The sequence below is a fragment of the Hemicordylus capensis genome, chromosome 7 (assembly GCF_027244095.1).
Source record: "Hemicordylus capensis ecotype Gifberg chromosome 7, rHemCap1.1.pri, whole genome shotgun sequence".
NCBI classification, from domain to species: Eukaryota; Metazoa; Chordata; class Lepidosauria; order Squamata; family Cordylidae; genus Hemicordylus; species Hemicordylus capensis.
In genome coordinates, this window is record NC_069663.1 from 19,060,504 (window position 1) to 19,080,190 (window position 19,687).

Genomic DNA, 19,687 nt, shown 5'->3' on the forward strand with positions numbered 1-19,687 from the left:
ATTCCCACATCGTCCCTCACTATTGGCCACTGTTTCAGGGGGATGATGGGAGCTGTAGTCCAAAAAGCGCTGGAGGGCCAAAGCTGTGTCGCCCTGGAGAAGATAATAGAATTTATGCTTATGGTCTTGTTTTATAGAGCACTCAAAGGCTTTATGGAAACATGGTAGGCCATTAATAAAATCTACTTTGGAGGCATTTGAGGATTCTTCCCTTTTCTGCCACAATTTTCACCATGCAATCACCAGCTGCTAAAAACCACCCCAAAAACCCCCAACAGCAAAGTGTTTGCGCTTACATGCACGCAGGCTGTCCCCAGCTCCGTTCTTAGGAATTGGGAGGCCTAGATCCAAGCACTCCCTTCTTCAAGACAGATGACCGACACTCTCAAAACTGACAGCATCAAAAGTGTGTGAAAGTAAACTTATCCTATGGAGGAGCACACTACCACATCCTGCATTTCAGATTGCCGCCACCGTTCCAAAGTGTGGGAGGGTGGAACCCAGGAACACATGAAGCTGCCTTATACCGAGTCAGACTCCTGGTCCCTCTAGTTCAGTATTGTTTACACTGACTGGCAGCAGCCCACCAGGATTTCGGGCAGGGCTCCTTCCCAGCCCTACCTGGAAAAGCTGGGACCTCTGTATGCAAAGCAGATGCTCTACCACTAAGCTACGATCCAACCTAAGCCTCGCTTGCTAAAAACCAACATTGGCTCAGGAGAGCTCATTAATCAAATGCAAGACGGCTCCAGGAACATGCTTTTACCCGCACACGTTTCCATTCCCACACATATCGTACTACCGACCCAAAAGACCAAACAACTGGGATGTGACGGGCAGCACATGTTTTGGTTGCCCTGCTTTGAAATAAATAAATGAAAGAGGAGATGAATGGATTGCATGTCTCAGGCTGCGACAGAAGGATTTTGAGTTTGGATGAATCCATGCGTTCAAGAGGGTGGTGGGAATGCACGAAAGGGAAAGGATGGGGTTGGAGGCACACCTGGCCAGGTGGGAGGGCGAGGGGCAGTTGTTTCTGGCTGGCTCCAAAGCCACTTACCAGCTCGTCACGTTGGATTTCTTGGGACTTGTATACCATGCCTTTGACATCCGAGGCAGACACGTTGACCTAGGGAGAGGGAGAAGATGGAGATTTCAGAGCTGGCCGTCAGGGGCAGTCCTTCCATTGAGGCGAGATGAAGTCATCACCTCAGGTGGCGGATTACTGGGGGTGGCAAGACGCCTCCCTGCTACTGTCATCAGAGCAGCTCATCAAGGCCGATCGGACCCTTGCAAGCTTCACAAGGAGTGCCTCTCCTCACACTCCATACAATGTTTGAAAGAAGCACTATGAGAGGAGAAGGCGTTTTGACAGGGGGCTGGTTTCCACCAGGGGTATGGGGCAAGGCAGAATTTGGTCTCTCGCATCGGACACCACAATGCCTTGGGCTGCCCCCTAATGGGGATGGTTATAATCCATCCCCATCACGGTCTTCTGGCCTTGTAGTAGCAAGCATGAATGGTCCCTTTTGCTAAGCAGGGTCTACCCTGGTCTGCATTTGAATGGGAGACTACATGTGAGCACTGTAAGATACTTCCCTCAGGGGATGGGGTCGCTTTGGAAAGAGCATCTGAAGGTTCCAAGTTCCCTTCCTGGCATCTCCAAGATAGGGCTGAGAGAGGCGTCTGCCTGCAGCCTTGGAGAAGCTGCTGCCAGTCTGGGTAGACAATACTGAGCTAGATGGACCAGTGGTCTGGCTCAGTAGAAGGCAGCTTCCTATGTTCCTGATTTGGAAGGCAGAAGAGCACTGCGAGTGAGCAAGCAGCGTCTTTTCTGCCCTCCTAATTCCAACACCACGAAGCAGTTTTGGGCTCTGGTCTAACCCATGTCAACAGCCCTTCCCCTCCTAGGTGCATGACCTGACCAGTCCAACTCTCCCCCTTCCAGGCCTAAGCCAAACATGGAGGTATGGAGGTGGTACAGTCCTGCACACAATCACAACAGCACACAGCCACAATACACCGGAATCCACACGGTGAATCCTTGACAGAAGGGCCCTTTTAGACAAACATCGCTCACCACGTGGGAAGCCGACATAGCAGATGTCTTGGCCAGTGGCACGGCAAGGGGAAAGGGGGTCCATGCGGATATGGCTGCCCTCCCATGGTGGTAGTGGTTCAGCTCCTTTGCCCCCTACGGTGGCAGCCCCTCCCAACGGCTCGTCAGGCACCCCATGCCTGGGGTCATGGAGCTTCTGCTGCTCACCACCACTCACCAGCTGTTCAGATCAGAAGCAGCTTCTCACTCCAAGCCAGCTGGGATTGAAGAGCGCGCATGCACCCTTCCTTCCCAGCTCGCCGGGGTCAGGACCCAAGCGGCTGGATCGCGGCATGCAGGTAGCAGGAGCATGGTGCCCCGGGCGTGTGTGCGGGTGCGTTGCAGCGGAGGTGGATGGAGGGCCCACAACCGTACCCCCTGGTGGCCCTAGAGCCCCGTGATCCTTGAACATCCTGGAACTCCACTAAGAGAGGAGAGTTGGTCTTGCGGATGCAAGCATGACTTGTCCCCTTAGCTAAGCAGGGCCCGCTCTCATTTGCATTGGAATGGGAGACTAGAAGTGTGAGCACTGCAAAAGAGTCCCCTCAGGGGATGGGGCCTCTCTGGGAAGCCCAGAAGGTTTCAGGTTCCCTCCCTGGCAGCATCTCCAAGATAGGGCTGAGAGAGACTCCTGCCCGCAACCGCGGAGAAGCCGCTGCCAGTCTGTGTAGACAATACTAAGCTAGATGGACCGATGGTCTGACTCAGTAGTATATGGCAGCTTCCTATGTTCCTAGCAATGCCCCAGCGTGGCTGGCATCCTGGCCCCGTCCTCTGAATCCTACTCCACGGCAAAATTTATTAGATGTCCAATTTGCTTCTTTACTTTATTTAAAACCAAGAGAGACATACAATTAAACAGGAGTGCACAACCTCGGCCCTCTTGCAGGTGTGGGACTCGGACTCCCATAATCCCTGAATACTGACCACTGCAGTTGGGGGTGATGGGAGTTGTAGTCCATAAGCAGCTGGTGGGCCGAAGTCATGCAGTCTTGCAATAAAACCTAAGACGAGTTCCCCGCTGCACAACGTACCTTCCGTTCATACTCGTACAGTAAGGCCTTGTCGCTGGTTGGGTAGTCATATTCTACCAATCCTGAGGCTGTTGAGAAAGGAACTTGGTGAGGTACACAAAAGAGAAACCTCTAACTTTTAACGATTCTGTATGCCAGGGGTTCTCAAGCTCGGGTTTCCCCAGTGGTGTTGGACTACAACTCCCATCATTCCCAGCCCGTTCCTGGAGATGTTGGGAGTCGTGGTCTACCACCAACTGCGGACCCAACCTTGAGAACCCCTGCCCTATAGCAAGTGGTCCAACTCACTAAGGCTGCATTCCATCCACACTTACACGGGGATGATGGGAGTTGTAGTCCAACATCTGGGGATGATGGGAGTTGTAGTCCAACAACATCTGGGGACCCAACTTCGAGAACCCCTACAGTCTGTCCATCCCCTGTGGGCTAGGATCGCTCTTTTGGAAATGCCCTGCCCACTTCGTCCCCATCCGGCCCACACACACTCTGGGAAGCAGGCCCTCCCCACGTGCTGCTGGCCACTCACCTTTCTTGTCGGCTTGTTCAGAATCTGCCCGTTGCCCCACAGAGCACCAGAAGGAGAGAGAGAGGGAGAACGCATGGCAGAAAGAGAGCGGGGGGGGGGAAAGAAAAGAAAGACACTTTTGAGGCCAAGAGGAAGGAGGGAGGGAAGCAAAGAAACAACCTGGCCCTGAAAAACCAGAGGCCAAGCTAGCAACGACTCAGGGTTCTCATAAAGAATAAAAATAGAAATAATAAAAAGCAAAACAAACCTTGCAGTCCCAAAGTCTGAACACCCCTGCTGTACACGGCCCCTAATCTCTTACCCCCAGCAAGTCACCCCACTAGGGATGGGGCCACATACAGCCAGCGTGGTGCAGTGGTCAGAGTGTTGGACTGAGACCCGAGTTCAAATCTGCATTTAGCTACAAAACTCGCTGGATGACTCTGGGCCAGTCATTTGTCTCTCAGTTTAACCTACTTCACAGGGTGGTTGTTTATCCTTACAACCTTCATCCTTGAAATTCATCTTCGAACGGAGCTCCATAGACAGACCCTCCACCTGACCCAGTACCAGTTGGATCTCCACTTTGAACTATAAACTCAGGCACAACCCTGTGAAATATTGTGTTGTCATAATAATCTCCCATACCGACATGCTTTAGGGGCTTATCCTTACAGCCACCCTGTGAGGTAGGTTAGACTGGAAGACTGGCCCAGAGTCACCCAGTGAGTGAAGAGGGATTTGAACACAGGTCTCCCTGGTCCTAGTCCAGCACTCTAACCATGACACCACTCATTCCCAGTCAATAGGCCTTCCTGTTTTCCGATCCACCCAGGAACGGGACTTTGATGTCAAAAGCAGCCTGAGAACGTAGGCTTGATGTGCTACAGCAGAAAATAAATTAAAATTTAAAACCCTCCACCTCCACTCTACGATGACTTGATTCAGTGTTAAGCAAGTTTAGGAAAGGGACTGAAAAACAGCATCAGCACAGTCACAATGCTAACATGGGCATCGGTGGTGCATCCACATTTAGAATACGGCGAACTATCCCGACCACCATATCCAAAAGTATACAGGAGAAAGAGCAGAAAGGGGCCGCAAAGACAATTAGAGGACTGAAGCGTTTTCCTTATGAGGGCCGACTTAAGTAGCTGGCTTTATGTTCAGAAAGGACAACTAAAATCTATGAAGACATTACTAAACTCATTCTGGTCAAGTGGCAAGAGCGCCTGGTGGGGGGAGGATCCCTCAATGCACTGCACTTCTGGGACGGGGCACTGACTGATCACACCCAGCTGTGTGACTGACTGGACCCATCTCCGTTCTGGTCAAACACATTAAATTACTGTAGGTCAATGGGATTTGCTGGTGTCTGTGTCTGCTTCCTGTAGTTCACCCACGGAAATCTGGGGAAAGCACTTGAGTAGGCATTTAGGCCAAGGATGAATTACAGAGGAGAACTTTCCATCAGGCCCTACTCATAAAACTCCCCTGGGCATGCAACTGACCAGCTATCAAACAGGAATGCCAGACTAGAAACACCTTGCGTCCAATTCAGGGTGGCAATTCTAATGTTCTCCCACTCCACTTGCGGCTCAGGCATTCACGTCTCAGCACTCTAGAGTAGAAGATTTGCAGCTTTTTATAGCTGTCCTCCCTCAGATCTCATTAATTCATTCATTCCTTTGACAGTCAGATCTCATTAATTCATTCATTCCTTTGACAGTCATGGTACCTTTTCCTTCTTCTTTTTAACTCAATGAAGAATGTGTGGGTTTTTGCTCTGGGACAAAATCTCAACGAACAACAAAATTTGTTTGTGTGTGTTTTAATCTTATTTTGTCAGGTTTCTCTCCATTTAGGCGGAATGTGCAAATCCATTCTGACATTCTGAAATCCAACCAGATGGCTAAAGATGAACCACAGCAGAACCAAAGAGGTGTTTGAATCTCAGAACGGAACTGTGATCTACTCTAGGGGTGCTTTACTCACTCCTAATAAAACAGGAAGGCCTACCGGTATCAAATCCTGGATGGTCCAGTATGGTGGCCATACATCAGGCATTCTCAAGCTTGGGTCCCCAGATGGTGTCAGACTACAACTCCCATCATCCCCAGTGGCTGCAGATGATGGGAGCTGTAGCCCGAAACATCTGGGGACCAAAAGCTCACGAACCCCTGCTGTATGCAGTTGGCAAGTTGTGTTCAGCTTGGCTAGTCACAAGTGGCACAGACCTGCATTTTATACAGAAGTTCACCATAAACAGTAAACAGATCAGTATTGGCTTATTATCCATGCTGATAATGCATCAGATGATTTTGAGTGATCACTGCAATCCACTGTGAAGATAAAGCCTCTTTAATGGGCAAAGAGGCACCTTTAAACATGGTGATTCTCTCAATTTAGCAGGGGGAGAGTAATTGGCCCTATCCACCCCCAGCACAGTACCTCCAGTGACTGTTGCTGGTGTCTGTCTTATGTTTCTTTTTAGATTGTGAGCCCCTTGGGGACAGGGAGCCATCTTATTAATTTATTATTTCTCTGTGTAATAATCCTGAGCCATTTTTGGAAGGGCGGTATAGAAATCAAATAATAATAATAATAATAATGATGATGATGATGATGATGATGATGCAGCAGCTGTTACTGCCCTCAATTAACTTCCGTTCTCTGAGTATATTTGACATTATATCCCAATCCACTTGTTATAGAAATGAATACGGGGGCTAAAATTTGATTTTTCACACACCTACACCACACCCACACCCCAGCAAGAACAATAGACTAGCAGCCCACTGAATCCAGCGTAATTTCTGGTTTCCCTTTACGTCTCCCTTTCTTTTGCCACACTTTGATCTTCTCTCACTGTCCATCCATCTGCCCTGGCATGCAAGCCGAGCTTGATTTTCAGCTCTTCATTATCCTTTCATCCTCAGATCCAACCTGCTGCCAAAACCTGTCATTCTCACCTCTGGAATATTTCTCAGATCAATCCTCCTCCTCTAAAAATCTACAGATGCTGCTGTTGCTTTGGAGGTTTCGCTTGTTATTTCTCTTCTCAGAAACAACAACCACCACAATTTCACTTGTCATTTCTCTTCTTGCTGTAATCATTGTAGTTATTGATGCATCTAGTTTTTGGGGTTTTTTTAGCCCAGAGGTTAATAAATCTGGTTAAAAATACCCTGCAAGCCCTGGTTGATATTAGTTGTCCCGCTGAAATTGATGGGACAAGTTAGCCCTGCCTAAGGTTGGGCCATACTGCCCCCATCCCCAGCACTCTCACATCCTTTGGCCCACCCCCACCCCACTTTTTATTTATCAGCAAAGCCACTGCACAATTTTCTCAATCAGGCTTGTTCTATAGGCTACTCATATGTAGACTCAAAGGCAGAAATTTCATCAAAGCAGCCAACATTTCCTCCTCTTGCAAGGCAACAAATCAAAGCTAAATCCAATCTACAGAGAAAACCGCCCTTAAGGTCAAGTCATCCCTTGACTGACCCAGCACAGGTCAGCAAAAAGATGTAATTGTTTTGAGGAACAGCTGGGAGGATCTCCCAAGGATCAAAACTAGAGGAACTGAAACTTATTTGGCAAACAGAACTGGAATCAAAGTGCCACATTCTGAATTCTCATGAGCAAATTCTAAAGACAAATTTCTTAATTAATTTGGGGCAAGAGTGAAATTTGTGACATTTCAGAGTCTGATAAAACATTCATGGGTGTCTGGGGGGGGGCAAAGGGGGCAGTTGCTCCCCTAGATTGAGCCAGTCCCCACTGAATTCAATGGGGCAGACTCCCAGAGAGGGGAGTACTGGATCGCTGGCTCCGCCTCCCCCACTGGAAAAGTCCTGGGAATGCCCATGATAACATTGGATATTTTATTCCTGCTGGATAACAACACCTACATTTTCAACCTGAGATGTAATGTTTTTGAAGATCAAGCAAAATTTAAATTGGGGAAATTCATCAGATTTTCAGTTTTGCACAAAGGTTGGGTTCGAAAACAAACTGCCTGTTGCATTTCCTTGCACAGTCTCACTGGGTTATCATCCCCTGTACCAAAAGGCAGGGGCAGGCATCTTGATTTATGCTGTGCTTGCAAAACCAACAAAAAGGTGTGCTTAGTGAAAGACTGCACCGCTGTGCAAAAGACACATGGATTTTCAGAACTGTACTCCTGCACAAACTTTCCCTGCAAAAGAGGCGGCATGTCACCGCTTGTGCAAATGCAAACCTGTTTGCACCAGTGCAACACTAATCTGGAAGGGAAGCTCTAGGCTTGGCACAACAGCCTTGCACGAGTGCAATGTTAGCCAGGATGTCAGCCAGTAACATGGTGTGGAAGGTTTTCCATTGAAAATTCCCCCATTTGTAAAATGTATTGCGTGATAACATTCATTAGAAGTGTAAGAAATGAATATAGTACTGGTCAAATCAGGCAGTCTCAAAGATGCAATTAACTCCCCCCACCACAACGAGTTCTATCTCCAGGACACAGATGGACAGATATCAGGCTTGTGGGATCTAATTTTTCTTTCTTTTTAACTGGAACCTCATATGAACTTAAGAACAGGCCTGCTGGATCAGGCCCAAGAAGGCCCATCTAGTCCAGCATCCTGTTTCACACAGTGGCCCACCAGATGCTGCTGGAAGCCACAGCCAGGAGCTGAAAGGGGCATGCCCTCTCTCCTGCTGTTACTCCCCCGCAACTGGTACTCAGAGGCATCCTGCCTTTGAGGCTGGAGGTGGCCCACAGCCCTCCGACTGGTAGCCATTGACAGACCTCTCCTCCATGAAGTTATCCAAGCCCCTCTTCAAGCCATCCAGGTTGTTGGCTGTCAAAGTCAACCTCAAAGTCCATCAATCAGCAGCAGGTGCAAAACAGATTGTGGGTGGGGCCAGACGGAAAACAGTGGCGCAGGGGGCGGAGCTAGTTACCTACTGCGCCCTATAAGCCATGCACTGGGATGAACTGCATGTGCAAGAACAAACCTTCAACTGAGTTACAACAGATCAGAGATTCTTGTGCAACTCTCATACTGGCCAAAGGCAAACAATTAATACTCCTATTTTGTGGGAGAGGAATATTCAAGCTGAAAGAAAAAATGATTAGCACAAGGCCACCATGGCAGACCTCTCTCTTTTAAAAAAAAAAACAACTTTCAATTATAAAAGTAGCAGGAGTCAGAAACCCCTTGCTGCAAATCATCCAGAGATCTACCAGTAGATAGATCCTGATCTACTATCTCCCTTCCCTGCCGCAAGATGCACTCTCAAACCCAAACTCTTAACGTGTAAATGTAGAGGGGGGTGAAAGGAGTGAATGAAAATAAAACACACAAATCTTAACTCCATTTAAGGCAACAGAAAATGTTTCGATTCAAAATTTCCCCCAAACCCCACATCACCCCATTACATGGACAGATAAAAGCAGCTATCATAGCCATGTTGTATCAATGACCACAAACAAGAGGCAGAACTGGAAGATGGAAAACATAGTCCAGATCCAAAAGCAGAGAAGGGTGTAGCCAGTGAGGGACAGTGGGAGGGGATTGGGGCAGGGAGGAAGAGAAAAGGATGTGCATTTCTCATGCAAACACTTCTAACATCTCAAAACTCCCCTATTGCAATGCAGTAAGGAGAAAAAGATACTTCATCCTCAGGAAACTGACAGCAAATTTCCACTTATGCCTCCTGAAAACGTATCACAGAGGGTTCCACAATGCTCAGGGAGATTTTTTAGGAGGCAAGCTGGCTATGGGGGTAAGGGGAGGATTGCCAAAGAGTGCCCCCTCCCCACTTCAACAGAAAAAAAATCCACACACAACAAAAGAAACACCGCACTGTTGCACCTGTGCAGAGTTAATCGGGATGTTGGCCGGTGAGGTGATTAATGTTGTGTCTGATTTAAGCAAGACTTCTAGCTTTGGCCAGGATGAAGATGCGAGAATTCGGTACAAGCGAGAAAACCGAGCCGAGGAATTCAGCATAGCCAATCCCAGAAACCCAGACATCTGTGTGGGAAGAGAATCCTCTCCCGATATCTATAAGTTGAACCAGCAAGTCCAGTTCCTGTTGACTTTGCCTACAAGGTGCACACACTTCTTCAAATCCAATGCTTGTAGGCCTCACCCATCAACCCTGGACCAACTCCATGTGGACTGGGCCAGCAGAACACCCCCTGTCAACAGTGCCGCTCTAGCACAGACTGAGCAAAGCAAAGTTCCTTCTCCTATGTTCACAGCCCTGCTCACCTTCTCCATCACGCGGATAGGAATGGCTCTCCGCAACCAGGTCCTCGCTACTGTCCACGGGCAGGAACTCCTCAGTGGTGTGTGTCTCCGAGATAGAGGTGGTGAGCAGTTCATTGGTGGCTACCCGTTCCGATCGCAGCAGCTCCTCTGCAAGATTGCAATTTGTCAGCGTAAGGAGTTGAAGGTCATGCCAAGCTGTAGCCAGTGGGCTCGGGAACTAGTTGCCAGCAACAAATGTGGACCCAACTCCACCATTCCCTAAACTGTTTTTCTTGAAGATCACACCTAAGCAGATCGCACCTACATAGAGTAGGGATCAGTGGCTCTTGATGAAGATCACACCTTGTAGGTGTGATCTTCATTAATGGCTACTAATCTTTTACCTACCAACCTGGTCTGCTACCTTCAGGATCAGAGGCAGGATGTATCTAAATACCAAGTGCAGGGGAGCAACAGCAGGAGAGGGGCCATGCCTTCATCTCCCAACATGGGCTTCCCAGAGGCATCGGGCGGAGGGGCGGGGGAGGCACTGTGGGAAATAGGATGCTGGACTAGATGGGCCTTGGGTCTGATCCTGCAAGGCTCTTTATGTTCTATGGGATTCTATTTTTGCTCAAGATGCACCTGACAAATCCCGTGCCCTCACTCAGAATGGGCACCGTTTCCTTTAGAGCCTGAATGGTTCCCCATCCGCAAGGCGCCCGTGAGGCCACTGGAGGTTCCTAGCACACTGCATGGGAATCCCTGCTCCAACAGCCAGACCAAGGGCTAAGGAAGAAGAAAGCAAATATTTATATACCTCTTTTCAACAAAAGTTGCCAAAGCGGTTTACATAGATATAAATAAATAAAATGGCTCCTTGTCAAGGGCTCACAATCTAAACAGAAACATCAGACAGACACCACCAGCAGCCTCTAGAGGGATGCTGTGCTGGGGATGGATAGGGCCAGTTGCTCTCCCCCTGCTCAATGAAGAGAATCTCCACTTTTAAAAGGCACTTCTATGCTCATTTAGAAGGGGAAACCCTTCTCTCTGGCTTGCGTCACCCACTGCCATGTTAAATGACTCCATAGATGACATTTAAAAAACAAACGTCCATCCACACACATTTTTATACATTCCCTCTTGTCCTCATGTGCTGCAGTACACAAGCACATGCGCACACAGGATTCCTTTTAGAGAGCAACAGTGTTATTCGAAGGCACTGGCACGTCTCTCAGCAGGAAGTTCTGTTTTCTCTAGGGCTTCAGTTTCAAGGGTGAATTCCTCTCTCTACCAAACACACTCCAGAGGCCTCTGCAGCATCCGCTTTGGTTTCGACCAGGGCACCCGCGGAATTAAAGGCAGAAAGTGCTGTTTCCGACTTGGCAGGCGCCCCGCTTAAAAGGAGAGAAGATGGCCCCAGAGGAATCTGCATTAATTGCAAAAGGTTTCTGGGAGAAACCTTGCAAAAGGTTTCTGCTAGCTGGACAAAGAGGCATCTTTTTAAAGTGGTGATTCTCTTTATTTAGCGGAGGAGAGCAACTGGCCCTATCCAGCCCCAGCACAGCATCCCTCCAGTGGCTGTTGCTGGTGTTTCTCTTATGTTTATTTTTAGTTTGTGAGCCCTTTAAAGACAGGGATCCATCTTATTTTGTTTATTATTTCTCTATGTAAACTGCTTTGGAAACTTTGTTGAAAAGTGGTATATAAATATTTGCAGCAGTAGTAGTAATAAAGGTCCTCATTTAGCACCAGGAGGGGTACTGGCTGGGCAGAGACACACCTTTTCAAGTGGAGGCTCTTCTATATCAGCAGTGGGGGGCGGGGAGAGAAACTGGCCCTATCCAACCCATCATGACATCCCTCCTAGTGACTGTATGCTGGTGTGTCTGTGTTTTCTTTTTCTGCTTAAGACGGAGAGCCCTTTTGGGAGAATAAGCCGCTTTCTCATTCCTCTCAAGTAACCTGCTCTGAGAACTTGTTTGTGGAAAAGCAAGATAATACACATTCTAAAGAAAACAAGCCAACAAATAAAGTTACTCCAGGGGTAGCAGGGCAATAAATTGTGACGGGGGGTGGGGTGGCAGTTGTGATTCAGCAACAGGTGGAGAGCCAAGATTGCATCCCCCTTCTTGAAAAGGGACACCTGGGAAGTGATGGGGAAGAGAAGAAGAGGGGACATACAGTATACTTTGTAAGAACAGAGAAGATCTAGAGGGTGTGTGTGTGTGTGTGTGTCCGTCCCTATATGTGTCCACTTTAGAAGTGGAAAGGTGGGATATATGTTTCCCCATAAATTTATATCCCACCTTTCTTCCATCATGGAATCCAGGGAAGCGCAGATTTATTTATTTATCAAATTTGTATGCCGCCCTAAACTTCCGTCTCTTGAGATGGGTGTCTCAAGCAGCCACCCATCCAGGCACTGAACAGGCCAAATCCTGCTCAGCTTCAGCAAGCTGGGTGCATGATGTGCCCCTAGGGGCTAGGGTTCCTCCAGACGTTGCTGAACTACAACCCCCATCAGCCCTGGCTACAATTTATCGTGGCTGGGGGTGATGGGAGTTGTAGTTCAGCAACGTCTGGAGGAACCCTGGTTGGCCATGCCCTGCGCCCCCAGGGATAAATGCAGAGGAGGAGCACAAAGGATCAGAGCAGCACGTACCGATGTCTCCTCGGAGCTCCTGAGCAAGCTGGGGGTTCTTGTAGAGCAATGCCAGGCTCTGGTTCATCCGTTCTTCAATGACATGCAGGTGGGTGTACACCTGGAGGGGAAAGATCACAAAATCCATCCTGCTGCTCCCGGCAAAAGGCCCCATCAAGGAGACCCAAGATGGGGGCAGCCAGGAAAGAGGAAGGCTTCGCACCTGGAACTTCATTTGTTCGGCCTTCTCGGGATCGGCGGCAGCCACGTGCTGGTAATGGCGGAGGGTGTGGCGCTGGTCCTTCTGCTCTGCCCGGATGTACCTCTTCAGAGCTGCCAGGACCCGCTCCGGCTGGGTCGAGGGAGAGGAGGAGAGGGATGAACGCTGGCCAATCCTGCCGCCCCAGCCCCACCATTTCTCAACAGCGTGTGCATTTTATTTATGTATTTGTGACATTTTACATGCCGCTCTTCCTCCAAGGAGCCCATGGTTATGTTTAGCCTCACAACAACCCTGTGAGGTAGGGTCGGCTGAGAGAGACGTGACTGGCCCAGAGTCACCCAGTGAGTGTCATGGCTGAATGGGAATTGGAACTCGGGTCCCCCTGGTCCTAGTCTAGTACTCTAACCACTATAAAGGAAAGGAAAGGTTGTGCTGTCAAGTCGGTGTCGACTCCTGGTGACCACAGAGCCATGCAGTTTTCTTGGGTAGAATAGAGGAGGGGTTGACCATTGCCATCTCCCACGCAGTATGAGATGATGCTTTTCAGCACCTTCCTATATCGCTGCTACCCAATAGAGGAGTTATACCACCCCCATATAAAATCCCTGGGTGGCTGACAAATTAACAGACATGCATTAATTCACAAGTTGATGTCATTTTTACCCTGTCCTACCCCGCTGCTGCAAGGAGCCTTGGCCAGCATGCAGCAGTGATCCCCAGGATTTCCCAAGTGGGGATCAATTTAGCAAAAATCTTCAGAGTGAGAGCCATTTCCCAGTGTGCTGACCTCTGCAGAGTACTGAGCGCTGGGAGGGCCCCTTGAGGGAGGGTTCTCTCTCAAAAGCTCTGTGGGGAAAGCACCAGAAAGGACTACACTTCCCAGCACTCCGTGCACACCTTCCAAGGTGCAGGGGCTCACGAGGCACCACTTCCCTTAAAGGAGCCCCTTGGCACTGGCAAAGGATAGCAGCGCACAGTGGAAATGTGCGTCTGCAAATGCTGCTGGGGGACTGTGCAGAGTATTCAGCTCTGGCCAAATCCCCGCACAATCCAACAAATAGTTAGCACACTTAGGGCTGATGGAGACCACCACCGGCTCCTGGGCCTGACAATGAAAAAGCACCGGCATACAGTGTCCACCTCCTCACTTTATCACCACAACGACCCTGCAAGGTGGGCTGAGCGGGCATGAAAGGCTCACAGCCATCCAGTGAGCTTCTAGGGCCAAGCGGGACGTTGCACCTGGGCCTCTACATCCTAGCCTGACCCTCTCACCCAGGGCTGCCCAACTTTGGCCCTTCTGCAGATGCTGGACTACAACCCCCATCACACCTCAGAACTGGCTGGGGATGATGGGAGCTGTAGTCCAAAGCCTGGGAGGACAAGTTGTGCAGCCCTGCTCTGGCCACAACAGCGCCCTGCTTGGATAGGGGAGGAAATGAAGCCCATCCCGAGACACGGGAGATGGTGGTATCCACCAGCTAGAGAAGCCCTGGGCAGCTTCCCAGTCACAGCCCCTGCCCCGAGGCCCCCTCCTCAGCTTACCTGGGGATTATCACTTTGCACAGCGGTCAGGTAGCTCTCCAGGGCCGCCCGGCGGTTGTCGTTCAGCAGGGCCACCACACGGGCCAGGTGAGTCTCCACCAATCTCTGCCGCTCTCGGGCCACCTGCTCCTCCAGGGTCTGAAGGATGGACTGGAAGTGCTGGGGCAGGAAGCACAAATGGGGAGACCCGCATCATGCCCATGTGTAGGGTGGGCCCAGGCCCAGCCTAGGAGCCGCTAAAATGCTGGATAGGAGAGCACCGGGAGGCCCACACGGAAACGGGGCACTCGGGTAAACGCATCCTTTTCGCTTAGAGCCATGGGATTTTAACCATTTATTTGCTGCCCTTCAACTATTCGTATTTCCAGGGCAACTTAGAACAGAAGAACAGCCCTGCGGGATCAGGCCCAAGGCCTCTCTAGCTCAGGATCCTGTTTCACACAGTGGCCCTACAGATGCCTTTGGGAAGCCCACAGGCATGAGGTGAGGACATTTATTTACTTAATTTATTTAACACATTTGTATACCGCCCAAAACGCGGTATGCAACAAAACAATGCCCTCTCTTTCTGTTGCTCCCCTGCAACTGGTATTTAGAGGCATCTTACCTCCGAGCCTGGAGGTGGCCTATAGCCCTCAGACTCAGTAACCACTGATTGACCTGTCCTCCATGAATTTGTCTAAACCCCTCTGAAAACCATCCAGCCTGTTGGCTGTCACCACATCGTGTGGCAGAGAATTCCATAGGTTGATTATGCGTTGTGTGAAAAAGTACCTCCGTTTGCTGGTCCTAAATTTCCTGGCAATCAATTTCATGGGATGACCCCTGGTTCTAGTGTTACGTGAGAGGGAGAAAAATTTCTCTCTCTCCACACCATGCATGATTTTATAGACCTCTATCCTGTCTCCCTGCAATCATCTTTTTTCTAAACTAAAAAGCCCCAGGTGTTGTCGCCTTGCCTCATAAGAAAGGTGCTCTGGGCCCCTGATCATCTTGGCTGCCCTCTTCTGCACCTTTTCCAGTTCTACAATGCTCTTCTTAAGATAAGGTGACCAGAACTGTATGCAGTACTCCAAATGTGGTCACACCATAGTTTTTTATAAGGGCATTATAATATTACTGTACAACTTTAAGAGAATAGAGAGAGAGAGAAATCGAGAAACAGTAACAGTACCAGCAGAGCATATACGAAGCTGCTATAAACTGAGCCAGACCATTGGCTCATCGACTTCAGTGCTGTTGGTGCTGAATGGCAGCAGAAGCTCAAGGTTTCGGAAAGAAGGAGTCTTGCTTAGCTCTGCCGCTAAACTAGAGTCCCTCCCCTAGGCATCAATGTGTAAAGCAACAAATCGGAGCATCACAATAACTTTAGCCAGAATTTACAGGCCTGGGAAAGATAAAGGGATTTGCCTGGCACTGAAAAGACAAAGTTGGTGCCAAACAAGCTTCCCTGGGGAAAGTGTTCCACAAACAGAACATGGCAATGGAGAAAGTTCTCTCCCCAGATAGTAGACCCATAGGAATCCTGAGGAGGTCGCTAAAGATTATCCCAGCAGACAAACAGGTCCATATTGGCATAGGTACATGCGACACCTCCAGCAATGCTCGAAGCAGTTCACAGTATTATTATTATTTTTTTAACAATGTAAACAAAAATTCAGCTTGGAAAAATTAACAATGCAAAGTAAGGGACAGGGCAGCAGTGACTATTGTCACTGTAAACTGCAGTCACTGTATTGTCACTGTAAACGGCAGTCTTAAATGCCTCAGCCCTGTCCATCCACTCTTCTAAGCCGACAGATGTTACATTGCTTTCAGAAAACTGGAAGTGAGGTGGCAGCAATGCTCTTCCTCCTCCAGGAGGTGACTCCATAACCTTGGGGCAACTGCAGAAATGGCCCTGCTGGCCTCATTGTATTCATTACACAGACTCTCAAGGCCCATAAAGCAGCACTTGACAAATAAGGACAGCTGGGCTCAGACAATAGCAATAGCAATAGCAATAGCAATAGCAATAGCAATAGCAATAGCAATAGCAATAGCAATAGCAATAGCAATAGCAATAGCAATAGCACTTAGATTTATATACCGCTCTATAGCCGGAGCTCTCTAAGCCGTTTACAATGATTTTTAGCATATTGCCCCCAACATTCTGGGTCCTCATTTTACCGACCTCGGAAGGATGGAAGGCTGAGTCAACCTTGAGCCCCTGGTCAGGATCGAACTTGCAACCTTCTGGTTACAGGGCGGCAGTTTTACCACTGCGCCACCAGGGGCTCTTTGTCTGAAAACTGGCAGCCATCTGGACATGGGAAAGATCCAGACCCCAGAGCACACTCGGCATTGACCAAGTGACCACAGGCGGGCAGGAGAGAAGGTGGACTAGTGGTTGGCTGGCTGTGATCCCCCAAACCTCACCTCATTCAGTGACTGCCGGTCAGACTTGGGCAAGTTCTTAGCTTGGTTGTCAGCCTCGGCCCACTCCTTCATCACCTGTCAATCAAAACAAGGAGGAGTTGGAACGGCTTGTTTAAAGCAGATGAGGCAGGCTGCATATAGGAACACAGGAAGCTGCCTTATACTGAGTCAGACCTTTGGTCCACCTAACTCAGTCTGTCCACACGGACTGGCAGCGGCTTCTCCAAGGCTACAGGCAGGAGTCTCTCTCTCAGCTCTGTCTTGGAGATGCTGCCAGGGAGGGAACTCGGAACCTAGATGCTCTTCTCAGAGCAGCCCCCGTCCCCAAAGGGGAATACCTTACAGTGATCACCTGTAGTCTCCCATTCAAATACAAACCAGGGCAGACCCTGCTTAGCAAAGGGGATAAGTCATGCTTGCTACCACAAGAGCTTTGTGACTGTGCAACATCCCCTGGCAAGCGCTGCTCTTATGCTCAGGGAGGAGGGGCCTGTGGGAAAGGACGGACAAGGCCATCACCTCGTTGATCTGTCTCATGCGGCGCTCCTCGAGATCCATCTTGGCCCGCAGGAAATTGGCATGTTCGCTCCCGTCTCCAGGCATTTCAAAATAGACATCAACTCCGTCAGTAGGGCGAGGGGTTGGGGTCACTGCAAGGCAGGGGAGCTTGTTACACAGATCCCCACATCTGAACCCACAGACAGGGATGCATCGATGTAGCCGATCCCCACCCTGCAGAAGCAACCCCTCCGAGAACTTCCCCAGGGCTCTACACTGCACCCCCAGTGCTCCCGGTAACTGGGATTCCCAGATGTAAACTACAACTCCCATCAGCCTCAGCTGCAGTGGCTGGGGATGAGGGGAATTGTAGTCAACATCATCTGGGAATCCTTGGCGCAGAGAATGCTGCCCAGCACCCCAACAGCATAATTCAGAGCACTGGGCCGTGATGCACCGAGGATGCACCCTCTTGTGCCTCTCCCGAAGCTGCTGGGTGTGGGATGTGTTGGCCGGCTCCATCTGTCCATTTGGTGTCAGGAAGAGCCAGGTCCCGAGCGACTCCAAGACAGATGCTCCATTGTGAGGAGGAGGAGACGTGACCGGGCTGGGCAGCTGAGCATTTCCTCCTCCCCTCGCCCCGCCCCGTGGCTGCTGGCTCAACACGTCCCTACTTCATGGGCCAAGAGACACTCTTCTGCGGCAAGGATTCCACACCCTTCTCCCAACTGGCGATGTTGACTTCACCGACTTACCTTTGACATCCTCTTCGGTGGTCTGTGTTGTGGTGGTGATGGTCGTCTGAGTGATACTGTCATCATAGTATCCCGGCTCCACAAAATAGTCATCCCAGGCATTAGGGAAAGGGTCCGTGTCGCTGTCTCCAGGGCTCTCTTCCTCCTCCTCTTCATCCACCTCCTCCTCTTCCTCCAGGTCCCCTTCTTCCTCTATTTCCAAGCTCTCTTCCTCCGTTGGGACATGCCCCATCGGAACCTTGTTGCTGTAGAAAGAACCACCAGGTCAGGAGATTTCCTCACAGATGCCTCAAGGAAGTGGGGGAGACAGAACTAGGGGAGGCACTATGAAGCATGGGAGCAAGAAAGGAGATTCCCTTTCATGGGGCCCAAATGCAAATCCTACCAGGATGGAAACAGACACTCGGGAGCAGTGTCTTGATTGGCGAAGAGAACCCAAAGCGTGCTGGAATAAACTTGAAAATGCAGGCATAGGTCCCCCATTTTGAATGCAAGGTGATCAATGAATTGGGGTGTTACAGTCACCTCCTGAAGCGAACACTCATAAGAACACAAGAACAGGGGATCAGACCCGAGGCCTCTCTAGTCCAGCATCCCGTTTCACACAGCGGCCCACCAGATGCCTCTGAGAAGCCCACAGGCAAGAGGTGAGGGCATGCCCTCTCTCCTGCTGTTGCTCCCCTGCAACTGGTATTTGGTGTCATCTTGCCTCTGAAGCTGGAGGTGGCCTATAGTCACCAGACTAGTAGCCACTGAGATGCCTCAAGGAAGGCATCTCAATGCCTTCCTCGTATTTGGGGAAGTGTATGCAAGTGCTTTCAATCATGCGTTCATGCAGCTGTGCGAGAGAGAGTGGGCACGAGTGAGGGCACATTTTCTGAAACAATCCCCCCCACACCCCAGATTCAAAATCTGTGTGTTCAGGAAGCTCACAGCAGATCTGTCAGTTTGGGAAACTCTGTTGCACATCAGTTAGTGCCTGTAATAGATGCTCGTTGTACTATCAGAGTACAGGCAGCACACTCTAGACCCAGCAAACCACAGAAGGGGTGGGGCGTTGCCGCTTGGAGCCATGGACTCACCTGTGTAGGGCCTCCTCCCTTAAATGGGCAAGGACTTGGGGGGCCTCGGTGGCTTGCTCCACCCTGACAGGCGGGGGGCGGGAAGGGCAGCACACGTATTCCACGCCTCGGAAGCGGTCGGCCCCGCAGGGCAAAAGCATGCCATAGCTATGAAGCTCCAGTTCTTCCGCACTGCAGGCCTGGGAATTGGAGAGAAGGAGGTCAGGATTCTGCTAAGGGACACCCATTCCCACATCCTGTACTCTTGCACAGCACTTTATGCTTAAAAAGGTAACGTAAAACAATCCCACACCAAAGGAAAGTGATCCCTGCAGCCAGGAAGCTATGCAAATTGGCCCTCTAGGCACAACTGATCTCACTGTCTGCTGTGGGGAAGAGGGCCACAAGCTCTGGGCAGAGCACACACTTTGCAAGCCACAGCAGGTCTCAGCTTCAATCTCTGGCACTTCCAGGTAGGGCAGGGAAAGATCTGGAGAGTTGCTGCCAGCCAGTGCAGGCTGAATGGAACAGAATGGACCAAGCATCTGACTCAGTAGGAAGCAGCTTTCTATGGGCGCGAGAATTTGACAGTTGCTCTTAATTGACTTAATTTTGCAAGACTCCTTTTAATAGAGGCAAGGAGCTACACACAGGGCTATGC

At 49.9% G+C, this 19,687-nt stretch overlaps 1 protein-coding gene across 4 annotated transcripts in view; it reads right to left on the bottom strand.

Annotated features, from left to right (window-relative positions):
* APLP1 (amyloid beta precursor like protein 1) overlaps positions 1–19,687 on the bottom strand; it is a 49,757-nt gene that overhangs the window by 14,603 nt on the left and 15,467 nt on the right. Inside the window, exons 5-15 of one of the 4 annotated variants that reach the window (XM_053267716.1) lie at positions 19,048–19,226; positions 17,966–18,210; positions 17,232–17,362; positions 16,713–16,787; positions 14,295–14,453; positions 12,750–12,878; positions 12,548–12,647; positions 9,901–10,047; positions 3,659–3,682; positions 3,133–3,200; positions 1,061–1,129 (exon numbers count right to left, since the gene is read on the bottom strand). In XM_053267716.1, coding sequence (XP_053123691.1) covers positions 1,061–1,129; positions 3,133–3,200; positions 3,659–3,682; positions 9,901–10,047; positions 12,548–12,647; positions 12,750–12,878; positions 14,295–14,453; positions 16,713–16,787; positions 17,232–17,362; positions 17,966–18,210; positions 19,048–19,226 — 1,326 coding nt within the window. The remainder of the gene's footprint in view (positions 1–1,060; positions 1,130–3,132; positions 3,201–3,658; positions 3,683–9,900; positions 10,048–12,547; positions 12,648–12,749; positions 12,879–14,294; positions 14,454–16,712; positions 16,788–17,231; positions 17,363–17,965; positions 18,211–19,047; positions 19,227–19,687) is intronic. The other 3 variants (XM_053267717.1, XM_053267718.1, XM_053267719.1) reach the window with 3 other exon arrangements.